Raw genomic sequence first — 22,300 nt, 5'->3', positions numbered from 1 at the left:
TTCAGTAGGAAAGGTGCGGAAGCATGCTCATGAAAGAAGTAAAGTAATAATACAGTATGCAAACAAATAGATAAATAAGTAGATAAAAAGAGTAACAGTACAGGTTTATGATGTCCTTTTATGGTGAAAAAAACTAAGTAGTTGTGTGCCTTTGTATTTGCAATTTGTGTGTGTGTTTGTGCAAAAGAAAAGGTCTAGGGAAGGTGGTGCTTAACTTTGGTGGGATTCTGGGTTTTTCACAATTTTCTTTATAACAAGTAAAGAAACTCAATGCTATGTATTTTTAATAATTAAAAAAACAAAAGAAGACAAAACAAAACACAGCAACAAAAAAAAAGAAAACAAGAAAGGGAAAACAGGCAGGCAGGTTGACTGATTTGACTAGGTAGGATTTTCAGGCGGGGGTCCTGTGGGTCTGAGGCCCTGAGCTGGCCACACCCGGCACGGGGCACCTCACACTGATTCAGCCAGGTGCTGGCTCGGCGGGGCCCAGGTTTGGCTGCTCCGACACATTCACATGTTTCTGGGGCCACAGAGCGCAGACACCTTCCTGTGGCCCTTCTCTCTCCCATGGGGTGGAAGCAGTGTGCTGTAACTGGCTCAAGCCCATTGAGTCTACTTTGTTGGAGCTGGGAGGGAATGGGGCTGGGCCTCATTTCTGCTCCTCCTGGACACTGAACATTGCTTCCCTGCAGCTGGTGGCCTGTGGCTCTGTCCTGCTGTGTCTGGGCTTGGGAGAGTGTCTACACACACAGGCATTCCTCTGGCAGCTTGTCGGCTTGCAGGGCAGTCAGGTTCCTGTACCCACCTCTCTGGGAGTCAGTAGACAGCGTGTTAGCAGGAACTCCTCTGAAACAGTCAGGAAATTCTGCCCCTGGGGCAAACCACTGCTCTGATAAAGTGCACCCTGCAGTGTTTGGCTGGCTCGTTGCTATGGAACCTGCTGGGTGTGGATGCTGATGAACCCTGATCCTCTTGCTGCCTCCAGCCCCTCACTGTGGGCTCACATAGGAGACACAGTTCTCTGTGTTGTTTCAACAGCCAAACCACCTGTTCCCTGGGGCCAGGCTGGGTCCCTGCGTGGAAGGCAGCAGTGATAAATCACAGGAGTGATATTCATAGGCCGTGTCTTCTCCTGCAGAGAAAGTCTACTCGTGCGACCAGGAGAGGCAGAGTGCCCTGGAAGAGGCCCGACAGAATCCCCGCGAGGGCATTGTCATCCCCGAGTGCGCCCCTGGGGGGCTGTATAAGCCAGTGCAGTGTCACCAGTCCACTGGCTACTGCTGGTGTGTGCTGGTGGACACAGGGCGCCCACTGCCTGGGACCTCCACCCGGTAAGCCCCCTGCCCTCTGCCCCGAGCCTATCCTGTCCCTCAGGTGGGCCCTGGGGTGGGAGAACCAGCCTCTTGTTAGGGCTGGCACCTTGCATCTCCTGGCTTTCTGGCCTGGCCTGGTGAGAGTCAAGGTTCTAGGAGAGCAGAGGGCTCTCAGCACTCTAGTGCTGATGTTCTAGTAGAAAGACCTGGGTCCTGAATTCCAGTCCCAGGTCTGCACATACCAACTGGTGACTTTGAAAAAGTAGGCAACCTCTCTGAACCTCCATTTACCCATGAGGAGGTTACTGCCCTGCTTGCATCACTAGGTTCAATGGATCAAAAAGACCCCATGTGCAGACATAAGGTAACATTGTTGTGCTTGAGTGAGGAAAGCAACATGCTTTGGGAACCTTAATGCCAGGATCGCCTTGGAGCTGCTGGACAGTGTGGTGTATTTTGCTGCCTGCCAGGAAGCTCCAGGCTTAGTGATGGCACAGATCATTTGGGTAGCAGTGGCTCCTGCAGGCTCGGTTCCCAGCCCTCCTTACCCTCCATCTCTCTCTTCCCAGCTATGTAATGCCCAGCTGTGAGAGTGACGCCAGGGCCAGGAGTGCGGAGGCAGATGACCCCTTCAAGGACAGGGAGCTGCCAGGTGGGAGACATGCAGCCCCTTCTGGCTCCTTACCCTCTTTCTGTCCTACCCCACCCCATGCAGAAGCAGCCCTCTACCCTGAGTCTGTCTCCCCATAGGTAAGATGAGCAGGGACACTGGACAGGGGCATCACAGGAGCCCAGAGCCAGGAGCCCTGGGATCTGCATCCAGCCCAGGATTTTCCCTAAATAGTCCTGTGCCCTTGAACATTTCTCCTCTGTGCTCTTACCTTTTATCTTTAAATGCAAGTATTGAGTTAAAATCCTGTCCTTACAATTCTATGATTCCTTCTCTATCTGAGGGTAATCAGGACAATATTCTGCAGGCTGTGGACCATTTTTCCCAGGGCTGAGATTTTTCCCAGGGTAGAGCTGTCCTGAGAGGTGTGGGCAGTGTCTGTCCCCAGCCCTGCAGAGTGTTTTTGCAGTTACTTCCGGTGGTACTGTAACGTGCACAGTTGGGGTCCAGAACCTCTAGCGGTTGAAGTGATGGGTTTCCTTTATCTATAGTGTTCTCTGCAGTCAGTTACAATGAGACTACTAGATACTGGTAGCCTGGGACACTGTAGTCTTTACTAAGCACAAATTTGGATCAGTGCTGGTGGGAGCTAAACCACCTTCCCACACCCCCTTAGGACTCTCCAGTGAGAGCTGACAACAGAGGCTTTTGAAAATCAGGGGGTTTCCAAGTGAGGTTTGTAAAAATCACCCTGCTGCAAGAATGGAGTCAGAGGAGACTATCCCCTCAACAGATGTGAAATGAGATGCTGTGTGCCGGGCACTGTTGTATAATCCAGTGACCAAACCTGACATGAGGCATACACAGTAGAGGAGACAGATCGTACATAAGTAAGGAATACGAACTTGTATAAGCAGTTGGGACAGGCCTTCTCTGCAGCAAAGCAGTGCAGGGGGAATCTGCTTCAGAGTCTGTGGCTTCTCTGGGGAGAGTGTTTAACCGGAGACCTAGGGGATTCGTGGAGGGAAGGGAATATGCTGGCTGCTGCAGAAAGGAGGGTTGTAGGTAGTGCTGAGGGCACATTTGGGGCAGGCAATTGTGAATCTACAGGGACTCCCATATATCCAGTTGTGTGGTGGTGTTTACACCAGCAATACTGGCCTACATGGGGGTAGACTTGAAAGAAGCATGTTTGTGAGAACGTTCATTCATGCCTAGGGTTTTGCTGGAATAGTGCAATGCAGTAAAAGAGAAACTGAGGGGATTTATAAGGGAGATTTGATCGTTGTAATCTAAGTCGGATGAGAAGAGGAGTTAATAAAGAAGGCAGTTCATGGACTGATGAACTGGCAGGTCTGCCTGAGTCAACTTTGACCATCGGGGTTCCCTTTGTCCCTTGTGCCCCTTCGGCCCCTGGTCTTTATCTCGAGTAGCTTTTCACACTCAGTATGACTGCCTGGTCCTACTACACCAAATCTAGCTTGAGTTTCCCAGTGGAATTTCAAGAGCATAAGACCCTGCGTATGACATCCTAACATTTAACATAGTGCCTGAGTTGATACTCAGCAGAAATTTGTGGAATGGAAGAAAATTGAAAGCATTATTATCCATTTGATCTGATTATTTTCCTTGTGGGCCGCAGGTAGAGGAACTGTGGAGGTTTATGAGAAGCATCTGAGCAGTAAACAATCCCCAAAGTGGACTTGGCTGGACACAAAGGACTTGGAGAGGTTTGGGAAACAGTGGTAGTGGAGGAAGCTGTTTATTCGATTATTTACCTGGCATCTGCCTTCAAATCCCATTTTATCTTCCAGGCTGTCCAGAAGCGAAGAAAATGGAATTTATCACCAGCCTCCTGGATGCCCTCACCACGGACATGGTGCAGGCCATTAACTCCGCAACGCCTACTGGAGGTGGAAGGTGAGGAAGTGAGCAGGCCCCTCCTTGGGCCCAGCAGGGAAGGGGGTCCAGATTCTCCAGTGTTGCCTGGGGAGAGTCGGGAGGGGCTGGCGATGGAAAGCCACTGGGCTATGGCTTTGTCCCACCTCCCCCCAACAACAGTCTCCCTGACCTTCTCGCCTTCGGATTCTTAGGGGTTGCTTGTGTCTACCTTTTAGTTAGCTGATTACAGGCAAGGTCAAGGGTGTCTGGAGACTTCCAGCATTTTAGTCTCAGAAGTGGATGCGCTGCAGTGAGAGGCCTGTAGGGCAGGTAGGGGACGGGCGTGTGGCAGAGACAGGTCGGTCAAGGAGCAGGCACAGTGCACGTGATTTCCTTCTGTTCTGAGGAGGCAGGAGCCTTTGCCTTTTGGCTTCCTTAGGATCCCAAGGAGCTCTGGGCAATGGAACTGGACACTCCCCCAGCCAAATCCAGTTTAGTTCAGGAGCTGCTGGGCTAGCCTGGGCAGTGCTGACCCGAGCTGCGGTGCACACACTCCCTGGTGATCAGCTCCACTGGCGCCCCCTAATTTGAACCCATTAGGTCAGTGGTTGGAGCAGCCACCCACCCATCCCCGTAGCCCCTGTTGAACACACACAGCACACCAAGCCCTGGTCTAAGGACTAGGAATCTGGGGATATGGGACATGCCCCTGCTTTCAAAGAGTGCAGCTTACTGGGAAAACAAGGCTGTAGACAGATACTTACAGAGTGCTAAAACAGAGATGGAAGAACAGAGAAGGGTTGGCTAACTCATTCTGGAGGAGTCAGAGAAGGCTTCCTGGAGGAGGGGATAGCTGAGCTGAGTTTTTGATGGAGAGGTAGGACTTAGCCAGTGGAAGAAGGAAAGCCATTCCAAGAAGAAGGAAAGAACATCGTGACTCCGAGAAAGCATACATCCAATGTGCAGTGTGGCTGGGCTAGGGAGGATTAGGGAAGGTGGGGGAAATGGGAGTGGTAATTAGTAGATGAGATAGAAGAGGCAGGTGGGAACCAGATCCCATAGGGCCTGGGAGATGTACTCCCCCTTACAAAGCTGGCGGGGAGGCGTTGGCATCGCTATGTGGGCATTCGGGCTCCTGCAGCAGCCGAGGAAATACCTTGTGCTGGAAATACCAGTGATGGGCAGCCTGCCTCCAGGATTATGTGGCTCACCAAGGAGGGGGGCTAGAGGCAGAGCTGTCTTTAGCAAGGCAAGGAGTGCCACTTGGAGGCAGGCCCAGGCCCCGGGCCTGTAGGAAAGCCCAGGCAAGGCCGCCTCAGGGGTGATCGGCAGGACCACAGGTGTGCATCCAGGCTGGGGAACCCGGACTCCAGGCATAGCTGCTGATGCCTCTGCATCCTCAGGCAGATGGCTAAAGATGCAGCTCTGAGGCCGGCCTCTGTTTTAGCTCACCCTGAGGATGGAGGCCAGGCCACCCCCAGGAGGAGCACACCACTAAGCCCAAGAAGGTGGAGACAGGGTCTGGCAGGCCCAGACGGTCGTTGCTTGGAGGCAGCCCATGGTGCTGTGTGTATCCATATCTCCAGGAAGAGGGGAGGGGGTGAGTTTTGGAAAAGCATATTCAGCATTATATGCCTTGGTTATTTATGCTTAGGGTTTAAAAAAAATGCCTGTTGTTTCCTGAAAAAAACGGATATGAGATATTTATGTTTATTAGAACAGAGGAGAAAGAATAAAGAGGAAGGGATATGGGTTTAAAAATTCCAGGTCTGGTTCATCCCACCTGCGACCGCAAGCACTGCTGGCTCTGGGAGCCCATCCCGGCCGGGCACTGGGCTGGGGAGGCCGGGGTTGATGTCTTGCCCTTGAATCACAGGCTGCAGAGATTTTTACAGAAAATAAAAGCTAAGATGTTTATAAATGTTTTTCATACCAGTGTGTCATTAGGGAAGAGTCTCTTTTTTTCTCATTAAAAAATCTCTTTTTAGGTATAGAGTTGGGAAAAGTCTAAGAAAAAATTCCTTCCTAAACATGTTCTTCATGTTAATCTTATGTTAGCTTGACTGTATTTGGTTTTGATGAGAATGAAAGGTTTGAACTGCATTTGGTAGAGGCTCGACTTGTCATCAAAAGTCAGACAAGATGAACCACGAAATAGTTCAGAAATCAAGAAAGAGGGTGGGGAGAGGGAAACAGGGAGAAGAGAAAGGCAGTTACACAGGGAGGTCCCTGGCCAGGGTTACCACTTTTACTGGATTTAAAGCCCTCCCAGACCTTCCCATGATATTTAGAGCAAGCCCCAACTCTGACCTGAGCCGGCCCTGCTGCGGTCTCAGGGGCCTTCCACACCTCTCATAGTCCTCTCCCTGCCATCACCATGTTCCCGCAGCTAGTGCTCAGCACCTCAAACAGGCTGCGCTCTTACCTGCCCCAGGGCCTCTGTGCCAGCTGCTCCTGCAGCCTGGAATGTGAGTCCCCTGTCTTCCTGTGACAGTCCCCACCTGTCTATATAAATGTCACCTTCTCAGTAACCACCCAGTCTAAAGGAGCATCCCAGCCACTCTTAATTATTACACCCTTTGTAATTCTCAGCCTAGCACTTACCATTATCTGATAGTTGTCTCTTTGGTTTATTTATTATCTATTTTACCCTACCTAATGAAATTTAAGTTCTATGAGAGAAGGAGCATTTTCTGCCTTCCTCCTTGCTGTGTTCCTAGAACTCACATGGTAGGTGCTCAATAAATATCTGTTAAATGAATGAACATCTAGAAGGATGGGCAGATGGATGGCTGGATCCCTATCTGATAGAGAAAATGTCTTGATAAGGCCTCTTTATATGACCTGGCACACATTTGGAGGTCCACCAAGTAGTCAAGACCAACCCTGAGGCCAGATGCAGACATCAGTTATCACCATGTGGACAGACCCTGGCCGGGCACTCTTCTGCAAGGGAAGAGCAAAGGCCCAGGGCAGCATGTCTGGAGCAGGGCTGACCAAGAAAATCAGGGAATCCAGGCTTTGGCCTTGGCTCTGAATTCAGGCACAGTCAGGGTCACAAGCACCTGTTGAGGCCAAGGAAGCCCCATCAGATCCCTCCTGCATCCTCTCGGGGTCTGGCAATTACAGCTGGACATCAGCAGGCACCAGTGGGAAGCAGTCCCACTCGGAGACAGTGGGAAGAAGGGACAGGGAAGATGTTTGGGCAGTGCAGGCAAGAGGATGTCTTCCCCTGACTTGTCAGGCGTGGAGATTTTGACTTTGCACAAACTCGTGCATCTCCACCCTTCCCTGGAGTAAGCTCTGTGTTGTAAACAAGGGCCTAGCCCCAGGCCTGGAGAAGATCCTGGTCAGAGGGGGTGAAGGTACATTATCACATGATTGCACTATGAAGTCAGGGTCATAAGAGAGGCCGAGAGTACTGCAGGGACTCAGGGGAGGGAGGCCATGTGAGCGGAGGCTTACCCAGGAGGTGACGTGTGAGCCACACCCTCACTAATGAACGGAAAAGGCCCGACCCAGATGGACCAGGGGTAAGGGCATCCCAGCAGAGGGGCCCTCAGGAAGTGAGGTAGGGCCTGAGGACTGCAAGGAAGATGGTTAAATTTAGGAGGCAGGCTGTGTCCAGGCAGGGATGAGGCTGTGGAGTTGGGCAGAGCCCAGTTCATACTGGGCTTGCAATCCGTGCCAGAGGGCAGCAGGAGCCATGTGAATGAGACGGTGTTTTGGAGAACCATCCTGATGGCCTTGGGGGAAGAGGGTGGGAGGGCAGCAAGACAGGGTGGGAAGGTAGCAGTCATCATGGGGGAGGGGATTCTTTGCTGAAGCTGAAGTGCTGCAGGCGGTAGGATTTGAAGACTTGTTAAATGCAGGGAGTAGAAGAGAGGGATATGTCTATTTCTTTTTCCGGATTTCTAGCCTAATTTTGGGAGACAGGGGAACAGTGTCACCTAAATCTAAAAATAGGCAAAGTAGAATGGGGTGACCCTGGGAACATCTATGGCTAGTGCATGGGCGGGGGCAACTGCGGGTAGCAGTGGACAGCTGTTCTCAATGAAGCTGTGTTGAGTGATTGAATCATCCTCATGCTCCTTCCCACCAGGACTCCAGGAGGCAGAGCCCCCTCTTAGACCGGCCTCCCATGGCACCCATTCACATTTATCAGTCCCAAAAGAACCGCTGTGGTGTCTTGGCTGGCAGTCTTCTCTGCCTTGCCCTGGAGAGAGTCAACTTTGAGGGAAGGTGGGACTGGCTGTGTGAGCCTCTTGGCCCCTCACATGTCCCCCAAGGAGAGACCATCTGTACTGTGGCTTCCTCCTTCTGCCCAGTGTGGTTACTTGTTATTGGCTTTGCAAGGAAGAGGCTGGAATGTGGCTGACTTCGCATTTCCCAGCCCTACCCACCCGCACAGCTGGCAGGGTCTGGACCCAACTCCAGATGGGGCTTAGTTGGTCTGTCTGCTTGGCTTGGCTAGTGCCTCCAGGACATCCCACCTCACCTTCTGTAAAACTGCTTGGGACAGCAGAACTGGGTCCAAGATCTTGGCCAAAGCAAGTTTTCTTGTGGCAAATGGGGCTGGTTCTCCAGCTGTGCCTGACAGCCAAGGCCTGGCGGGGCTGCAGCTGTAGAAGCAAAACTGAAAGTGTTGGGAGAGAAGGGTGGCGCCTGCACCCAAATCATTCAGGAGAAGGGTCAGTGGGGCCAGCCCAGGGAGGGACTGGTTAATGGGCTTCTTCATCCCTGCAGGCAGGAGTCAATAGGACAGCCACCACAGCAGCCTAGAGGCTGGGCAGACACCAGTGTTTTACTGGACCACGGCCTTCCACAATCTGGAATTTGGTACCATTTGGGTGTGATTTTCCACACCATATCCAAGGGAACTTGGCTGCTCTGCATATCCAATGGACCCTTTTAGGAGAAGTGGGGCATCACATGTAGGGGGAGGGGCATAGCACAGTCCACCAAACCAGTTACGTGATCTTAAGGAATGAGGGCATGCTCTAATGTAGATCCCCAGTCCTTGCCTATGAGCAGCTTTGCATTCCAAGAGCCCTGATTTCCTGTGGGGGTTTGTGTGTATGTGAGAGAAAGGCTGGAAGTTTGGTGCCAGTGTAAGCTTAGAGCTGAGACTGCAGGTTCCCAATGTTTTTAAAGGATACTTCTAGAAAGCTGAAAAAGCTGGAGGGATGAGTGAGGTATGGCTTTTGAGGTCAGAGGTGTATTATGGGGAGTCTAACTACGATGGAAAGGACTCCAGAGAAGACTGCTTGAGAGATTCCTGAAAGCTCTGGGGTAGGCCCTGCCCCACACCGGCTAGCAGTCCGTTGGGAAAATCTTAGTTCTCCTAAGTTAACAGAGGCCTCATGTATCTTCTTTCCTACATGCCCACTGCTGGTTTGGCTAAACCAGGACTCCTGATAGATCTCAGTCTTGACTAGATCTTGTATGAAGCATGGTAGTTTGGGACTTAAGACTGTCACAGAGCCAGAAATCTGATTTTCACAGTTTTAAACCAGATGCCTTCAGTGGTTTTCTTTTTTTTCTATTATGTTTTGTTGGAAATATAAAACTACCCCAGACCTCTCCCAGTTACTGTCTTTTGTCTCACCCCATCTTCTTCTGGAAGGTTTACACCTAACCATTCTTCTGGGGCCATGACTGGAGTCTCCTTCCCTATAGATAAAGGGTTCTTTACCTGAGTCCATGGCCTTGGATGAGAAAGATATAAGGAGTCTCATTAAACCCCTAAAATCTGCAGAGCTCTATGTGTATGTGCAGTTTCCTAGAGAGAAGGGCTACAGCTTTATTTAAGTTCTCAGGAGGGTCCATGATCCCCCAAGCTAAGTACTTCTTGCTCTAACTGCACTTGGAACTTGGCCTAGACAAAGGGCTGGGTTCCAAGGTGGGATCCTAGCGCTGCCAGCTTCACATGTAGAGCTGGGCTCTGTACGGGTAGGTTTCTAGGGGCCGGGGAGTTCAGAAGCAGAGAGCCCTCCACAAGCCGTGGAGGAGGGAGGGAAGAGGCAGGATTTGCAGGCTCCACAGGGCAGGCTGCCGTGGCTGTGGCCATGGTTGCGGCCGTGGCCGTGTCATGGGAGCCAGAGGCCGTGCTTGGAGGGGCCTGGAAGGACCTCTCCTGGGGAAGTACTCTCGGAGCCTCCAGGGGCCTGGCTGGGAAGCGGATGGGGGAGGCCAGCAATCAGGAGGAAGTCGGAATGAGGAGGCCAGGAACGTGGCTCTCCAGACAGGGGAGACAAGTCAAACTGGGAGAGTCAGAAAGTGAGGGGGAGGAACGGAGCAGGAGCCAAGTGTCGGTCACTCTCTGGCCTGGGAAGACACTCTTAGAGGCTGTAAAGTGGGGAGAAGAGCTGCTTCCTGCTGCAGACTAGCTCGAAAGAAGACTGGGGAGTCCATTTATGGAATCACTCAGAACCGGACAGGCGGGAGCCAGGGAACTCACGTTGGAGGCAGAGAGCCTCTCCTGGCAGGGCGTCTGGGCAGGATGACCTCATCCCTTCCCGTCTCAGCAACCGAGGCGATATTATGCCAGCCTAAGGTAGACATCATGCTATGCTGAGCCTAAAGGTTAAAGGAAGAGCTACCTTCGCGGAGGGGCTTACATGGCCCCTGTTGTGGGAGGCTTGGGGAAAGCCGCTGGCTGCCTCCCCTGGACGCCTTAGAAAGCCTCTGGTGGGAGGAGCTGGAACAGCTCCCCTGGGGCCCCCCTGGCTCTCCTCCCCAGCCTGGGTCCTGCCTCAAGCTTAGAGGCAGGCAGAGGCAGGCAGGGTGCTCCGAGAGGAGCTGGCCACCCTCCCTCCTGCACCAAGATCCTCCTCATAGGGAATTTTCTGCTGCCCACCCGATATACCTTGCAGGCTTGAGAGGGAATGTTGCAGATGAAATAAAGCACCAAAATACCATGTACTGGCAGAGATAAAAATCTGAGCTCTGCAATGAATAGCCCCATGCCTGTTTCAAAGACCTTCCAAGTCTGGTTTCCATAACAGATTCAGCAGATTCCCAAAAAGCCAGAGACAGATGGTCCCTCACGCCATCCCCAGGTACAACATGCATTAAACCTGTCAGAATGGGGTCCTGTTGGCAGACCCACAAATTGTTGTCTTAGAATTGGTCCAAGGTGCCTAGGGGAGCCTCTGTCCAAGACCGTAGTCCACTTACTTAGGGATGGGAATTTAGTAGGGATGCCTGGCTTTTCTTTTTAAAAAATTTTTTTATTAAGTTATTATTGATATATACTCTTATGAAGGTTTCACATGATAAAACAATGTGGTTACTACATTTACCCTTATTATTGAGTCCTCACCCATACCGCAATGCAGTCATGGTCCATCAGTGCAGCAAGATGCCACAGATCCACTATGTGCCTTCTCTATGCTACACTGTTCTCCCCGTGATCCCCCACACCATGTGTACTAAACATAATACCCCCCAGTCCCCTTCTCCCTCTGTCCCCACCCGCCCTCCCACACCCCTCCCCTTTGGTAACCACTAGTTCCTTCTTGGATTCTGTGAGTCTGCTGCTATTTTCTTCCTTCAGTTTTGCTTCATTGTTACACTCCACAAATGAGGGAAATCATTTGGCACTTGTCTTTTTCTGCCTGGCTTCTTTCACTGAGCATAATGTCCTCCAGCTCCATCCATGTTGTTGCAACTGGTAGGATTTGTTTCTTTCTTATGGCTGAATAGTATTCCATTGTGTATATGTACCACCTCTTCTTTATCCATTCATCTATTGATGAATACTTAGGTTGCTTCCATATCTTGGCTATTGTAAAAAGTGCTGCAATAAACATAGCAGTACATATGTGTTTTTGAATCTGAGAAGTTGTATTCTTTGGGTAAATTCCAAGGAGTGGGATTCCCAGGTCAAATGGTATTTCTATTTTTAGTTTTTTGAGGAACCTCCATACTGCTTTCCACAATGGTTGAACTAGCTTACATTCTCACCAACAGTGTAGGAGGGTTCCCCTTTCTCCACATCCTCGCCAATGCCTGGCTATTCTTGGTAATGAAACTTTTTTTCTCTAACTGTTGAGGTCACTTGAGGGTGAGAAAGGGAGGGAGTTTGCTGGCTTGTTCATAAGGGGGGGTCAGAGATGGTCTCCTCCCTTTTGGAAAGCTTGGCAAATTCCAGAGAAGAACCTCAAGGCTTTGACAAGTACCTTGAATGCTTTTCTTGCCTGGCACAGCTTCGGGGTGTGCTGGCAGGCCCTGAACCCCTGGTCTAGGATCCCTGTGTGACAGTGAGCCCCTCTACCCCACTTCTGACCCATGGTAGTCATGTAGTCTGTCCTAGTAGCCCTGTAGACTAAGTGTTTGAATATGTGGGCCTCCCAACCTCAGCCTTATTTCTGCTACCAAGGGAAAGTTGCCTGAAACTTTGAACATAAGCACCTGGACCACATTAATTCAGGGCCAAGCCCTGGGAGCAGGTGCCATGGGACTTCTTGTGCTCTGTTCTTTTGGTCAGAGATCCCAGTCACCCTCTTGGGAACAGACCCACCATTGTCTTTAGAAGTCTTAAAGATTTAGCTAGCACCTGAATCCTTTTTGGGAACCGCTGGGGCATAAGCAAATCAAACAGCTGGGTAAGCCATCTGTACAGTTATACATGTAAGCACTGGTCTTGTTACTTTGTGGCCATCACATGTGTGTGGGCTGCGTTAGACATGGTCATTATTGTGCATCTTGACACCAGGAAGCTCTCTTGGTTACTCTAGTCCAGTGCTTCTCAGCAGAATCCCCTTAGGGTTCTAGTTAATATGTGGTTTCCTGGTCCACCCCAGACTTCCTGACTTAGAACCTCTTCATGGAGAAACTCACCCCCAGTAGGTCTGGGACTTGCCAATTTTAGAACCTCTGTTTGTGTCCCTCCCAATTACCTTCTTCCCTCAATTCCTACTGCACTTGGTACCTGATAGTGACTGGTCATGGGAACATAAAGCTCCACACTGAATGGTCACCGCCTGGTTTCATGTTTTTGACTGTTTTGCCAAGCCAGTGAGTGGTTTGAGGCCAGTGACTATGCCTCCCATTTTGGAAGCCTTCCTAGGACTTGGCCTGGTGCTGGGTGTGGGGTGCCCTTTCCCACAGTCACATCACTTGAGTGTACATGCTCATGTGTGAAGCGCAGTTTGTCTGGCAGTGAACAGTAGGCCCGAAGAAGGACCAGCTGGATTCCAGCTGTGCTTTTCTCAGGTGACTTAAATCCAACCAACATGTCTTGAGTACCCATCCCATACAACAACATTCCTGGCTATGGTAGAGGGTGAGGCAGGTTCATGTAATAAGGGTCACCCATGTGGGGACCCCCGAGAAATGAATTGTCCAGTCTTAAGGCTTAAGTTGCAGAGGAGATCTTGATTCTGCTGCAGGCTGAGTGGGGCCTGGAGGTCTCTGGCTTGGAGGAGCCCTTCTCACATGGCTGCTGGCAGCTCAGCATGATTACCCCAGCGTCTGACCACGTGGGAGAGAACTGCAGTGGGGTTGATGGTTCCTGCAGGACCCTGAGCGGTATCCTCTGGTTTGCCTGCTGCCCAGGTTCTCAGAGCCAGACCCCAGCCACACCCTGGAGGAGCGAGTGGTGCACTGGTACTTCAGCCAGCTGGACAGCAATGGCAGCAACGACATTAACAAGCGGGAGATGAAGCCCTTCAAGCGCTACGTGAAGAAAAAGGCCAAGCCCAAGAAGTGTGCCCGGCGCTTCAGCGACTACTGCGACCTGAACAAGGACAAGGTCATCTCCCTGTCTGAGCTGAAGGGCTGCCTGGGTGTTAGCAAAGAAGGTAAGTACTTGTCCTGTGCTCCTGGCCTCCAGTACTTGCCCCACCCTGGCCACAGGGCCCAGGGGCTCCCCAGTAAATGAGACCCCAGGTTCTTCTTTATTCAGCTATTTACTGGGAATGTGTTATAATTCATGCTAGAGGCCTGATACAGTGGATACATTAGGAATTAGGTGGATAGGACAAGGATAAGGTCCCTTTCCTTCCCCAGTGTACTGAAGAGACAAATTTTAAACTATTATGTACATTGTGATCAGTGCTCTGAGAGTGTATTAGGATAGGCAGGCGCGATTCCAGGTCATGGTGTGTGTGTGTGTGTGTGTGTGTGTAGGGGAAGGAATAGGAGTGTGGATTGATCCACGTAGTCACTCTGAGATCCAGACTGAGATCGACTCTGCCATCTTCATTATGTGCTGCCAAGGTCACCCAGGGGGGTCATCTTCATTCCCAGTCACCAGATGGAGGAAAGCATGAATCCGTGCACAAGGGAGAGTTTTATGGGCCATTCCTGGAAGTAACCCACATTACCTCTCATTTTTCACTGGCTGGAGCTGTCGCTAGATCACACCCAATGGTAAGGAAGGCGGGAGCCCAGGGAGAGGAGGAGAGCACGGACTCTGGTGAATACCTTATGTCTCTGTCACGGTAGTGCAAGTGCAGAGTATTGTAAGAACATATTTAGGGGCACCTATATTGGCTCGGGGGCAGACAGCCTTGGAAAACTTTGTGAAGGAAGTGATGTCTAAACCAGGTGTTAGCAAAGTGTGGCTTGTGGGCCCAATCTAGTCCATGAATTTGTATGGCTTGGGAGCTAAGAATGGTTTTGTATTTTTGAAGGGAGGTAATTTTCAAAAAATAAGACTATACAATAAATAATTTATATGGCCCACAAAGCCTCAACTATTTGCTATCTAGTCCTTCACACGTAAGTTAGCCCCTGGTCTAAAGCAATGTGCAGGGAATGAGTAGGGGATGGCCAACCAGAGAGGTCAGGGGAGGGAAGGGTGTCCTGAACGGGGGCAAATGAAGAGTGGAGATCTGGAGGTGAGGAAACAGAATTTTAGAGGAACCATAAGATGTTAGTGTGACTGAAGATGGCAGGAGGGGAGGCGTAGGAGGCAGTGGTGGAGACTTCCTAAGGGCAGTGGAAAGCTGTTGATGGGGTTCAGTCTTTTAAAAAGACCTTTAGAAAATCTTTGTGGCTGCAGTATGGGAAATGGATTGGAGACGAGTGAGGTACAGTACCCAAAGGAGGCTGTGGCATAGTCCAGGCAGGAGATGACGGAGGCTCAGGTGATGAAGGATGCAGAAGGGGATGAAAAGTGGGTGGATTTGAGAGGCAGGACTACAGGGCTGAGTGGCTGAGCAGCCGCAGGGAGGAAGGCTGGTTTGTGCAACTAGAGCGAGCATCCATTTCACTGACATGGGCAACATGGACGGAAGAGCAGAACAGGCCGTGGGGGTGGGGCGACAACTGAGTAGGTTTGGGTGTGTCAATTGGATGCACCCAAAGGTGTGGGGATCTGTAGTGTAGGTGAAGGGGCTGGGCAGAAGATACCTGCTGGGGTGATGCTGACTTACTTGAAATTGAAGCTTTGGAAATGCCAAGATTGCCTAGGGAGCAGACATTTAGCACTTTTCCTTGTTTGAGCCCTCAGTTGACGGTAAATCCAAAGGGTGGCATGGGAGGTGGAGGAGGTACCAAAGCGCCCAGTCTCGGGCCCCACCCCTCCACCTCTGGGCCCCGGCCCTGGGTCTGATGCGAGAGCCTGGGTGAGCAAGCTCGTTGCTCTGGGCTCTCCCCTTGAGGCGGGTGCCTCTCTGCATTCCCACAGTACCCTGAGTCCCCAGGACAGTGCAGTGTCATGGTTCAAACTGGGCCTGTGCCACAGGCTAACTCTGTCACTGTATTTGAACCACTCAACCCTTCTGGGCTTCAGGCTTTCCACCTGTAAAATGGGAATACCTATAGTATCTAGCTCATAGGGCTGTTGATTCAGTGGGACAATGAGTGAAAGCATTTACATGCCTGAGATATTGAGAGAACTCAGTAGAAGTCCTGTATTTCTATTCTTCATAAGATTATTGTCTCTGTCAATAGCACTTATTACACTATCACAGTTAATTTTTCTATTTCCCCCTGAAACCACGGACTGGGTCTTCTCAATTTTCACCTCGAGCACAGTGTATGGCACTTAGGACCAAACTGTTAGATCCTTGTCAAATGAGTGAATGCATGGATGGGGGGTTGCCCCTCGTGGTGACATCACGTTTTGACACCCTTGGCATCTGTGCTCATTTGGCAGAACACAGGCAAGGGTCCAGTGTTAGTGGGGACCCCAGGCCTACTCAGGAGCATCTCTGGACTGAGCAGGTGGAGTCAGAAGCCTGCCCTCACCCCTGCCTGTGCTGCTACATCAGGTCTGTGTGGCACACAGAGGCCAAGGGGAGGCTGAGTGTGGTGACCGTGAGTCCGCAGAGCTTGGGGAGGTTTCCTACCCTTCCTCTGAAGCCTTGCCAGGCACAGGTGTCTGCCAGTCCTGGCTGACGCACAGGACCTGAGGGAGCACCCCAGAGGACTCAGCCAAATGTGGTATTTAGGGTGCACTGCTCATCCAGACGCTCCTCCTCAACCCTGGTCAGCTGAGGACAGGTTTTCAGTTTAAGTTCTTTTCAGTGTTGCCCAGAGAGGCCTCTAGAGGGCCTCAGAGCACCAGTGTCATCGTTCTTGGCCCAACACCTTCAACCCACCTCCTGACCTCCCCACTCCAAGGGTGGGACTGGAGAGACCTGAGAGCTTTGGGGCTGCTGTTGACTTGCACTGCCTGGTTGCAAGTATGGCTGGGGTGCCTGTTTCTGTGCAAGCGCATATGTGTGTGTCTCTGAAGCATGTGTGTGTGCTTGTATCTATGTGTGTATGTGTGAAGGTTTGTGCATTCATGTGTGCATGTTTGAACATGTATCTGTAAGCATGTCTGTGTGTCCATGGCCTGTGTGGATATCTGCACACATGCATGCGTGTGTGTGTATAAGTCTGTGTGCATGTCTCTGTGTGTGTATGGTAGGACGGAGTGAGGGGGAGAGGAAGAAAGGCATGTAATCAGTGGGGATAGGGTGGCAAGGAGGCTGCATAGACTTAGTGGAGCAGGATTACTCACTCCACCACCCATGTCTACATGCACCACAGGATACACTGCACTCCATTCATGGATCTTAGATGGGAAGACTCCTTCGGTCCCCTAGTCCATTTGAAGAATATAGACTAGCCTAGAGATGGGAGACAGCACTTTGCTTGAAGTCACATGTGAGGTAGCATCATTGCTGGCGCTTGGACTCAGCCCCAGGATTCCCAGACCAGGCTGCTGTCTCCTCTGTGAGAAGGGCCCAGAGACTTTGAAGATGGTCCCTTGTGTGAGCAGGTCAGTCTTGCTTGCCTGAGGAAGGGTGAGGGAGGCAGGACCAGTGGTGAGTCCAGAGAAGTAGGGGGGCAGACCCAGGCTGGGGTGCTGGGAACAGGGAGTCTCCAGCAAACTCAGCGGGGAAACCCATAATTTCCAGGCAAGCAGGGCGTGCCAGAGAATGGACCACCAGGAGAAGCACAGGAGAAGCGTGCGGCCGTGGTCCCAGTGCCGGTGGGGAGGGTGGGCTGCAGGTGAGAGCAGAGGCCCTGAAGTCAGACACACCTGGTTTTAAGCCCTGTTCTGCCACTTCCTAGCTCTGTAATCTTAGGCAAGTTACCTAAGCTCTCTGACCCTCAGTTTCCTCCTCTGCAAAATGGAGATGAGAGTATCTACCTCACAGATTTGGTGTGAAGGTTTAACAAGACAGTGTACACGAAGAACTTAGTACCCGGTTCACGGGGAATGTACAGAAGCAATTAGCAGTAGAGGAACACACCCATGGGTCGAAGGCAGCTCTCCTTGGTCCCTCTGCTCTGGGAAACAGAAGGAAAGCCACTTATATAGATGGTATGTAGAAAATGAAGTGCATGAGTTGGTCATCTGGTGTCATGTGGTGCCCTCTGGTGGGCTGAGAGGGGCCTGCATGCCAGGTGGGGGGCGGCCATGGGGTAGGGGGAGCATTTGAGTTTAGGGATGAGTGTAGCTTTGGGTCTGAGGGACCATATTTCTTGGAAATGCCTCTAGAACAGAGGTGTTTTTACCAACCGGACTCCTCACTGGGGAGCTGAATTTTCTGCATAGCATGAATGGGTCAGACATTGTGAGGACTGGGTCCTCTTTCCTAAATGGCCCTTCCTAGTTTATAAAGCACCTTCACCAGGATCACAGCCTCCATCCTGTGAGGCAGGCAGTGTGGAGACTAGATCTTCCATTTTTAAAAAGTGCCAACTCTCCCTTTGAATTGCCCGAGGATGCTGCCTGCTCTGTTCAGGCTTTTTCTCTCTCCTGCCCTCTTTGGTGGTTAAACATGGTTCTAGAAGCAGAGAGCCAGGTCTCAGTTTGTTTCACTGCACAAGTTGGTGCCATCTCCAAGCCTCAGATTCATCATCATAAAATGGGGACAATTGGATATTTTACAAGTACAGGCATTCCTCAAATTATTGCCCTTCACTTTATGAAGCTTTGTGGATACTGTGTTTTTTTTTTACAAATTCAAGTTTGTGGCAACCCTGCATTAGCAAGTCTGTGGGCATTTTTCCAACAGTTTACTCAGCCTGTGTCTCTGTGTCACATTTTGGTAAATCTCAAATATTTCAAACATCTTCATTGTCATTGTAGTTGTTAGGGTGATGTGCGACCAGTGACCTTTGATGTTACTGTTGTAATTGGTTTGGAGTGCCATGAACGGTACCCATGTAAGATGGTGAGCTTAATCAGTAAATGCTTGTGCTCATTGCTCCACCATTCCCCCGTGTCCTTCTCCCTGGGCCCCCCTATTCCCTGAGACACAATATTGAAATCAGGCCAATGAATAACCCTGTACTACCCCCTAAGAGTTCAGGTGAAAGGGAGAGTCACACGTCTTTTACTCCAAACCGAAGCTAGAAGTGATTAAGTTTTGTGAGGAGGCACAGTGAAAGCTGAGACAGGCCGAAAGCTAGGATTCTTGTGCCAGTTAGCAAGTTGTGAATGCAAAGGAAAAGTTCTTGAAGGAAATTAAAAGTGTTACTCCAGTGAACACACGAATGATAAGAAAGTGAAACAGCCTTGTTGCTGATAAAGAGAAAGTTATAGTGGTTTGGAGAGATCAAACCAGCCACAACATTCCTTTCAGCCAAAGCCTAATCCAGAGCAAGGCTCTAATTCTCTTCAATTCTATGAAGGCTGAGAGAGGTAAGGAAGCTGCAGAGAAAAGTTTGAAGCCAGCCAAGGTTGGTTCCTGAGGTTTAAGGGAAGAAGCCAACTCCATAATATAACAGTGCAAGGTGAACAGTGCTGAAAAGAAGATGCAAGTTATCCAGATCTAGCTAAGAAAATTCATGAAGATGACTACACTACACAACAGATTTTAAATGTAGGGGAAACAGCCTTCTGTTGGAGTAAGATGCCATCTGGGGCTTTCATAACTAGAGAGGAGAAGTCAATGCCTGGCTTCAAAGCTTCAAAGGACAGGCTGACTCTCTTATTAGGGACTAATGCAGCTGGTGACTTTAAGTTGAAGCCAGCGGTCATTTACCATTCAGAAAATCTTAAGGCTCTTAAGAAGTATGTTAAGTCTACTCTGCCTGTGTTTTATAAATGGAACAACAAAGCCTGGATGACAGCACATCTGTTTACAGTGTGGTTTACTTGATATTTTTAGCCCACCTTTGAGACCTATTGCTCAGAAAAGAGATTCCTTTCAAATATTACTGCTCATTGACGATGCACCTGGTCACCCATGAGCTCTGATGGAGATGTGCAATGAGATTAATATTGTTTTCATGCCTGCTAACACAACATCCATTCTCCAGCCCATCAAGGAGTAATTTCAACTTTCAAGTCTTATTAAGAATTACATTTCATAAGACTATAGCTGCCATAAATATTGATTCATTTGATGGATCTGGGCAGAGAAAATTGAAACCTTCTGGAAAGGATTCACCATTCTAGATGCTATTAAGAACATTTGTGTTTCATGGGAAGAGGCCAAAATATCAACATTTACAGGAGTTTCAAAAAGCTAATTTCAACCCTCCTGGATGACTTTGAGGGTCTCAAGTCTTCACTGGAGGAAGTAACTGCAGATGTGGCAGAAATAGCAGAAGAACTAGAGTTATAAGTGGAGCCTGAAAACGTGGCTGGACTGCTGCATCTCATGGTTAAACTAACAGATGAGAAGTTGCTTGTTATGAACGAGCATAGAAAGTGGTTTCTTGAGGTGGAATCTACTGGTCAATATGCTGTGAAGATTGTTGAAATGACAAAAAAGGATTTAGAATATTACATAAACTTAGCTGATAAAGCAGTGGCAGGGTTTGAGAGGATTGATTCCAATTTTGAAAGAAGTGCTACTGTAGATAAAATGCTACAAATAGCATCACATGCTACAGAGAAATTGTTCACTAAAGGAGGAGCTACTTGATGTGGCAAACATCACTGTTGTCATATATTAAGAAATTGCCACAGCTCCCCAGCCCTCAGCAGCCACCACCCTGATCCGTTGGCAGCCATCAGCACTGAGGCAGGACCCTCCACCGGCAATAAGATTATGACTGGCTGAAAGCTCAGATGATGGTCAGCATTTTTTTAGCAACATTTTAAAATTAAGGTATGTACACTGTATTTTTTTTTTTACACATCATGCTATGCACACTTAGTAGACTACAGTGTAGTGGGAACATAACTTTTATAAGCACTGAGAAACCAAATAATTCATTTGACTCACTTTATTGCAATACTTGCTTTATTGCCGTGGCCTGGAGGCGAGTAACAACTTCTCTGAGGTAGACCTGTATCATATAATGTCACTCTGAGGATTAAATGATACATTTTAGGTAGAGGGATTAGTGCAATTAGCCTTCACAAGTGAGAGCTGGTTACTACCAGATGTATGTTTTCTTTTCCGAGTCTCAGCTTGGTAGGCAGGCTACCTAGACCCTTCTTTATATGTGTAAATCACGCCATGGAGAGAAGCAGCTGCTGGATGGAGGAAGTGAAAGGTGGGATTCAGAGCCAGGTGACTTGTCTGTGTTACTTCCCCACCTGCCTTCCTTGGGCCCGTCATGCTATCTTTCCAAGTGAGTTTCCTTATCTGTAAAATTGGATATACCAATATGGCCCTGTGCCCCACCCCACCCCGACTTCTGTCTCTCCTTCTCAGGTCTTAAGGAATGTCAGCATAACGGGGGTCGGGGGGTGGGGGGGAGCGGGGAGTGGGGGACGCTGAGCTGTGGGTTCATGTGACCAGTGTGGGTGTGGCTCTGCAGCGCTTTATACTCTTCAAAGCCCCTTCTCCGTTCCCGTGAATTCAGTCAGTCCTCAAGGCACCCCTGTAAGAGAGGCAGAGCAGCAGGGCCGCTGCAGTCCCGGTCCTGTTTCACAGCCCGACCCGGAGGCGGTAAGGAGCATGCCCAAAGTCACATGGCCTCCAGGGGTCCCAGGGACCTGGCCCAGCTCTTAGTGCGCTCGCCTCCCTGATCCCCATTCCTCCTGTAGGAGACCTAGGCCCCACAGAGGCCTCCAGAACTCATCAGCACCCTATGGGGCAGAGTGGTATTAGCAGACAAGCCCTGCTCCTTGGTTTAGCCACTCAGCTGCTCTGAGCCTTCGCTTCCAGACTTGTTAAGTGAAGGGGCTGGACCAGATGACCACTAAAGTTCCTTCCACCTCTGATATTTTGTGACTTGGAGAACCAAGACCCACGAATTTTATGCAAAAGTCCATCAGCACCAAAACCCTTCTTAGCTAATAGCTGAGAAGATTCAAAGAGGCACCCCAGTGGGGGGATTGGCCTTCTGGAAAAGGGACTTTGTTTAAAGGTGTTGGCCAGAAATGGGTGCACCCAGGCTGAACAGGGCCCCCAACACCCACAGAACGGAGGCACAGCCACACACCCTCTGGCTCTTTCCCAAGTCCATCCTCTTTCCAGAGTCAGGTGCCCAGATAGAGAAGAAGCTCTGCCAGTTCTCAGGTCAAGGCTTCTTGAGTGTTGTATGTTCCTATTTGTTGCAGGTAGTAGTCTTGGCAGCTTCCCCCAGCAAAAACAAGCAGGCACAAATTCATTCAGTAAGTTGCCTTCTTTCTTGGGTCCCTTCTTTGGGCCCCCTAATGCAGCTTTAGTAGTGCAGGAGTAGAGGGATTGGGCAAGTTACTTAGCTCTCATTTTAATTTTTTTTTTTTTTTTTTGCTGAGGACACAAAAGAAAGATTGGTTAATGCTACAGGGATCCTGCCTTCTGCACCTATAAGCAAGCACCTGCCATTTCTGCCCCGGGCCCATGGTGCAAGGCTGGCATCTGGAAGCAGCACAGTTTGCACAGGGCGCACGCCCCCCCTGCGCCTGCTGGGCAAAGCCGCGTTCTCTGGAGTGCCAAACTCATTTCACTTGCCACTGTGATGCGTCATGGTGGCAAAGGACAGGCTGGTGAAACCCGGGCTTACCTGCAAGTGTAGGCTGCCATGTCCCACCTGGCCCTGTTTGTACCGACACGTGGACAAGGCCACTCTCGGGAGGGAATTGATATGTGCAGCTGAATTTCTCATAAATTCAACTCTAACTTCCCTGTGCTTGTACCTCCCTTCTTGGTAG

The 22,300-nt window shown here is 50.1% G+C and overlaps 1 protein-coding gene across 7 annotated transcripts in view; it reads left to right on the top strand.

Moving 5' to 3' along the window:
* Positions 1-22,300, top strand: part of SMOC1 (SPARC related modular calcium binding 1) — a 138,371-nt gene that overhangs the window by 114,185 nt on the left and 1,886 nt on the right. For 2 of the 7 annotated variants that reach the window (XM_073242209.1, XM_073242210.1), the window contains exons 8-12: positions 1,142-1,334; positions 1,886-1,968; positions 3,741-3,846; positions 13,369-13,613; positions 21,725-21,778. In XM_073242209.1, coding sequence (XP_073098310.1) covers positions 1,142-1,334; positions 1,886-1,968; positions 3,741-3,846; positions 13,369-13,613; positions 21,725-21,778 — 681 coding nt within the window. Of the gene's footprint in view, positions 1-1,141; positions 1,335-1,885; positions 1,969-3,740; positions 3,847-13,368; positions 13,614-21,724; positions 21,779-21,914; positions 22,290-22,300 lie in introns of those variants that run through there. The other 5 variants (XM_073242213.1, XM_073242207.1, XM_073242208.1 and 2 more) reach the window with 5 other exon arrangements.

This window comes from Manis javanica, chromosome 8 (assembly GCF_040802235.1).
Source record: "Manis javanica isolate MJ-LG chromosome 8, MJ_LKY, whole genome shotgun sequence".
NCBI lineage: Eukaryota > Metazoa > Chordata > Mammalia > Pholidota > Manidae > Manis > Manis javanica.
The sequence above is the reverse complement of the archived record's forward strand: the minus strand, read 5'-3'. Positions and strand labels throughout refer to the sequence as shown.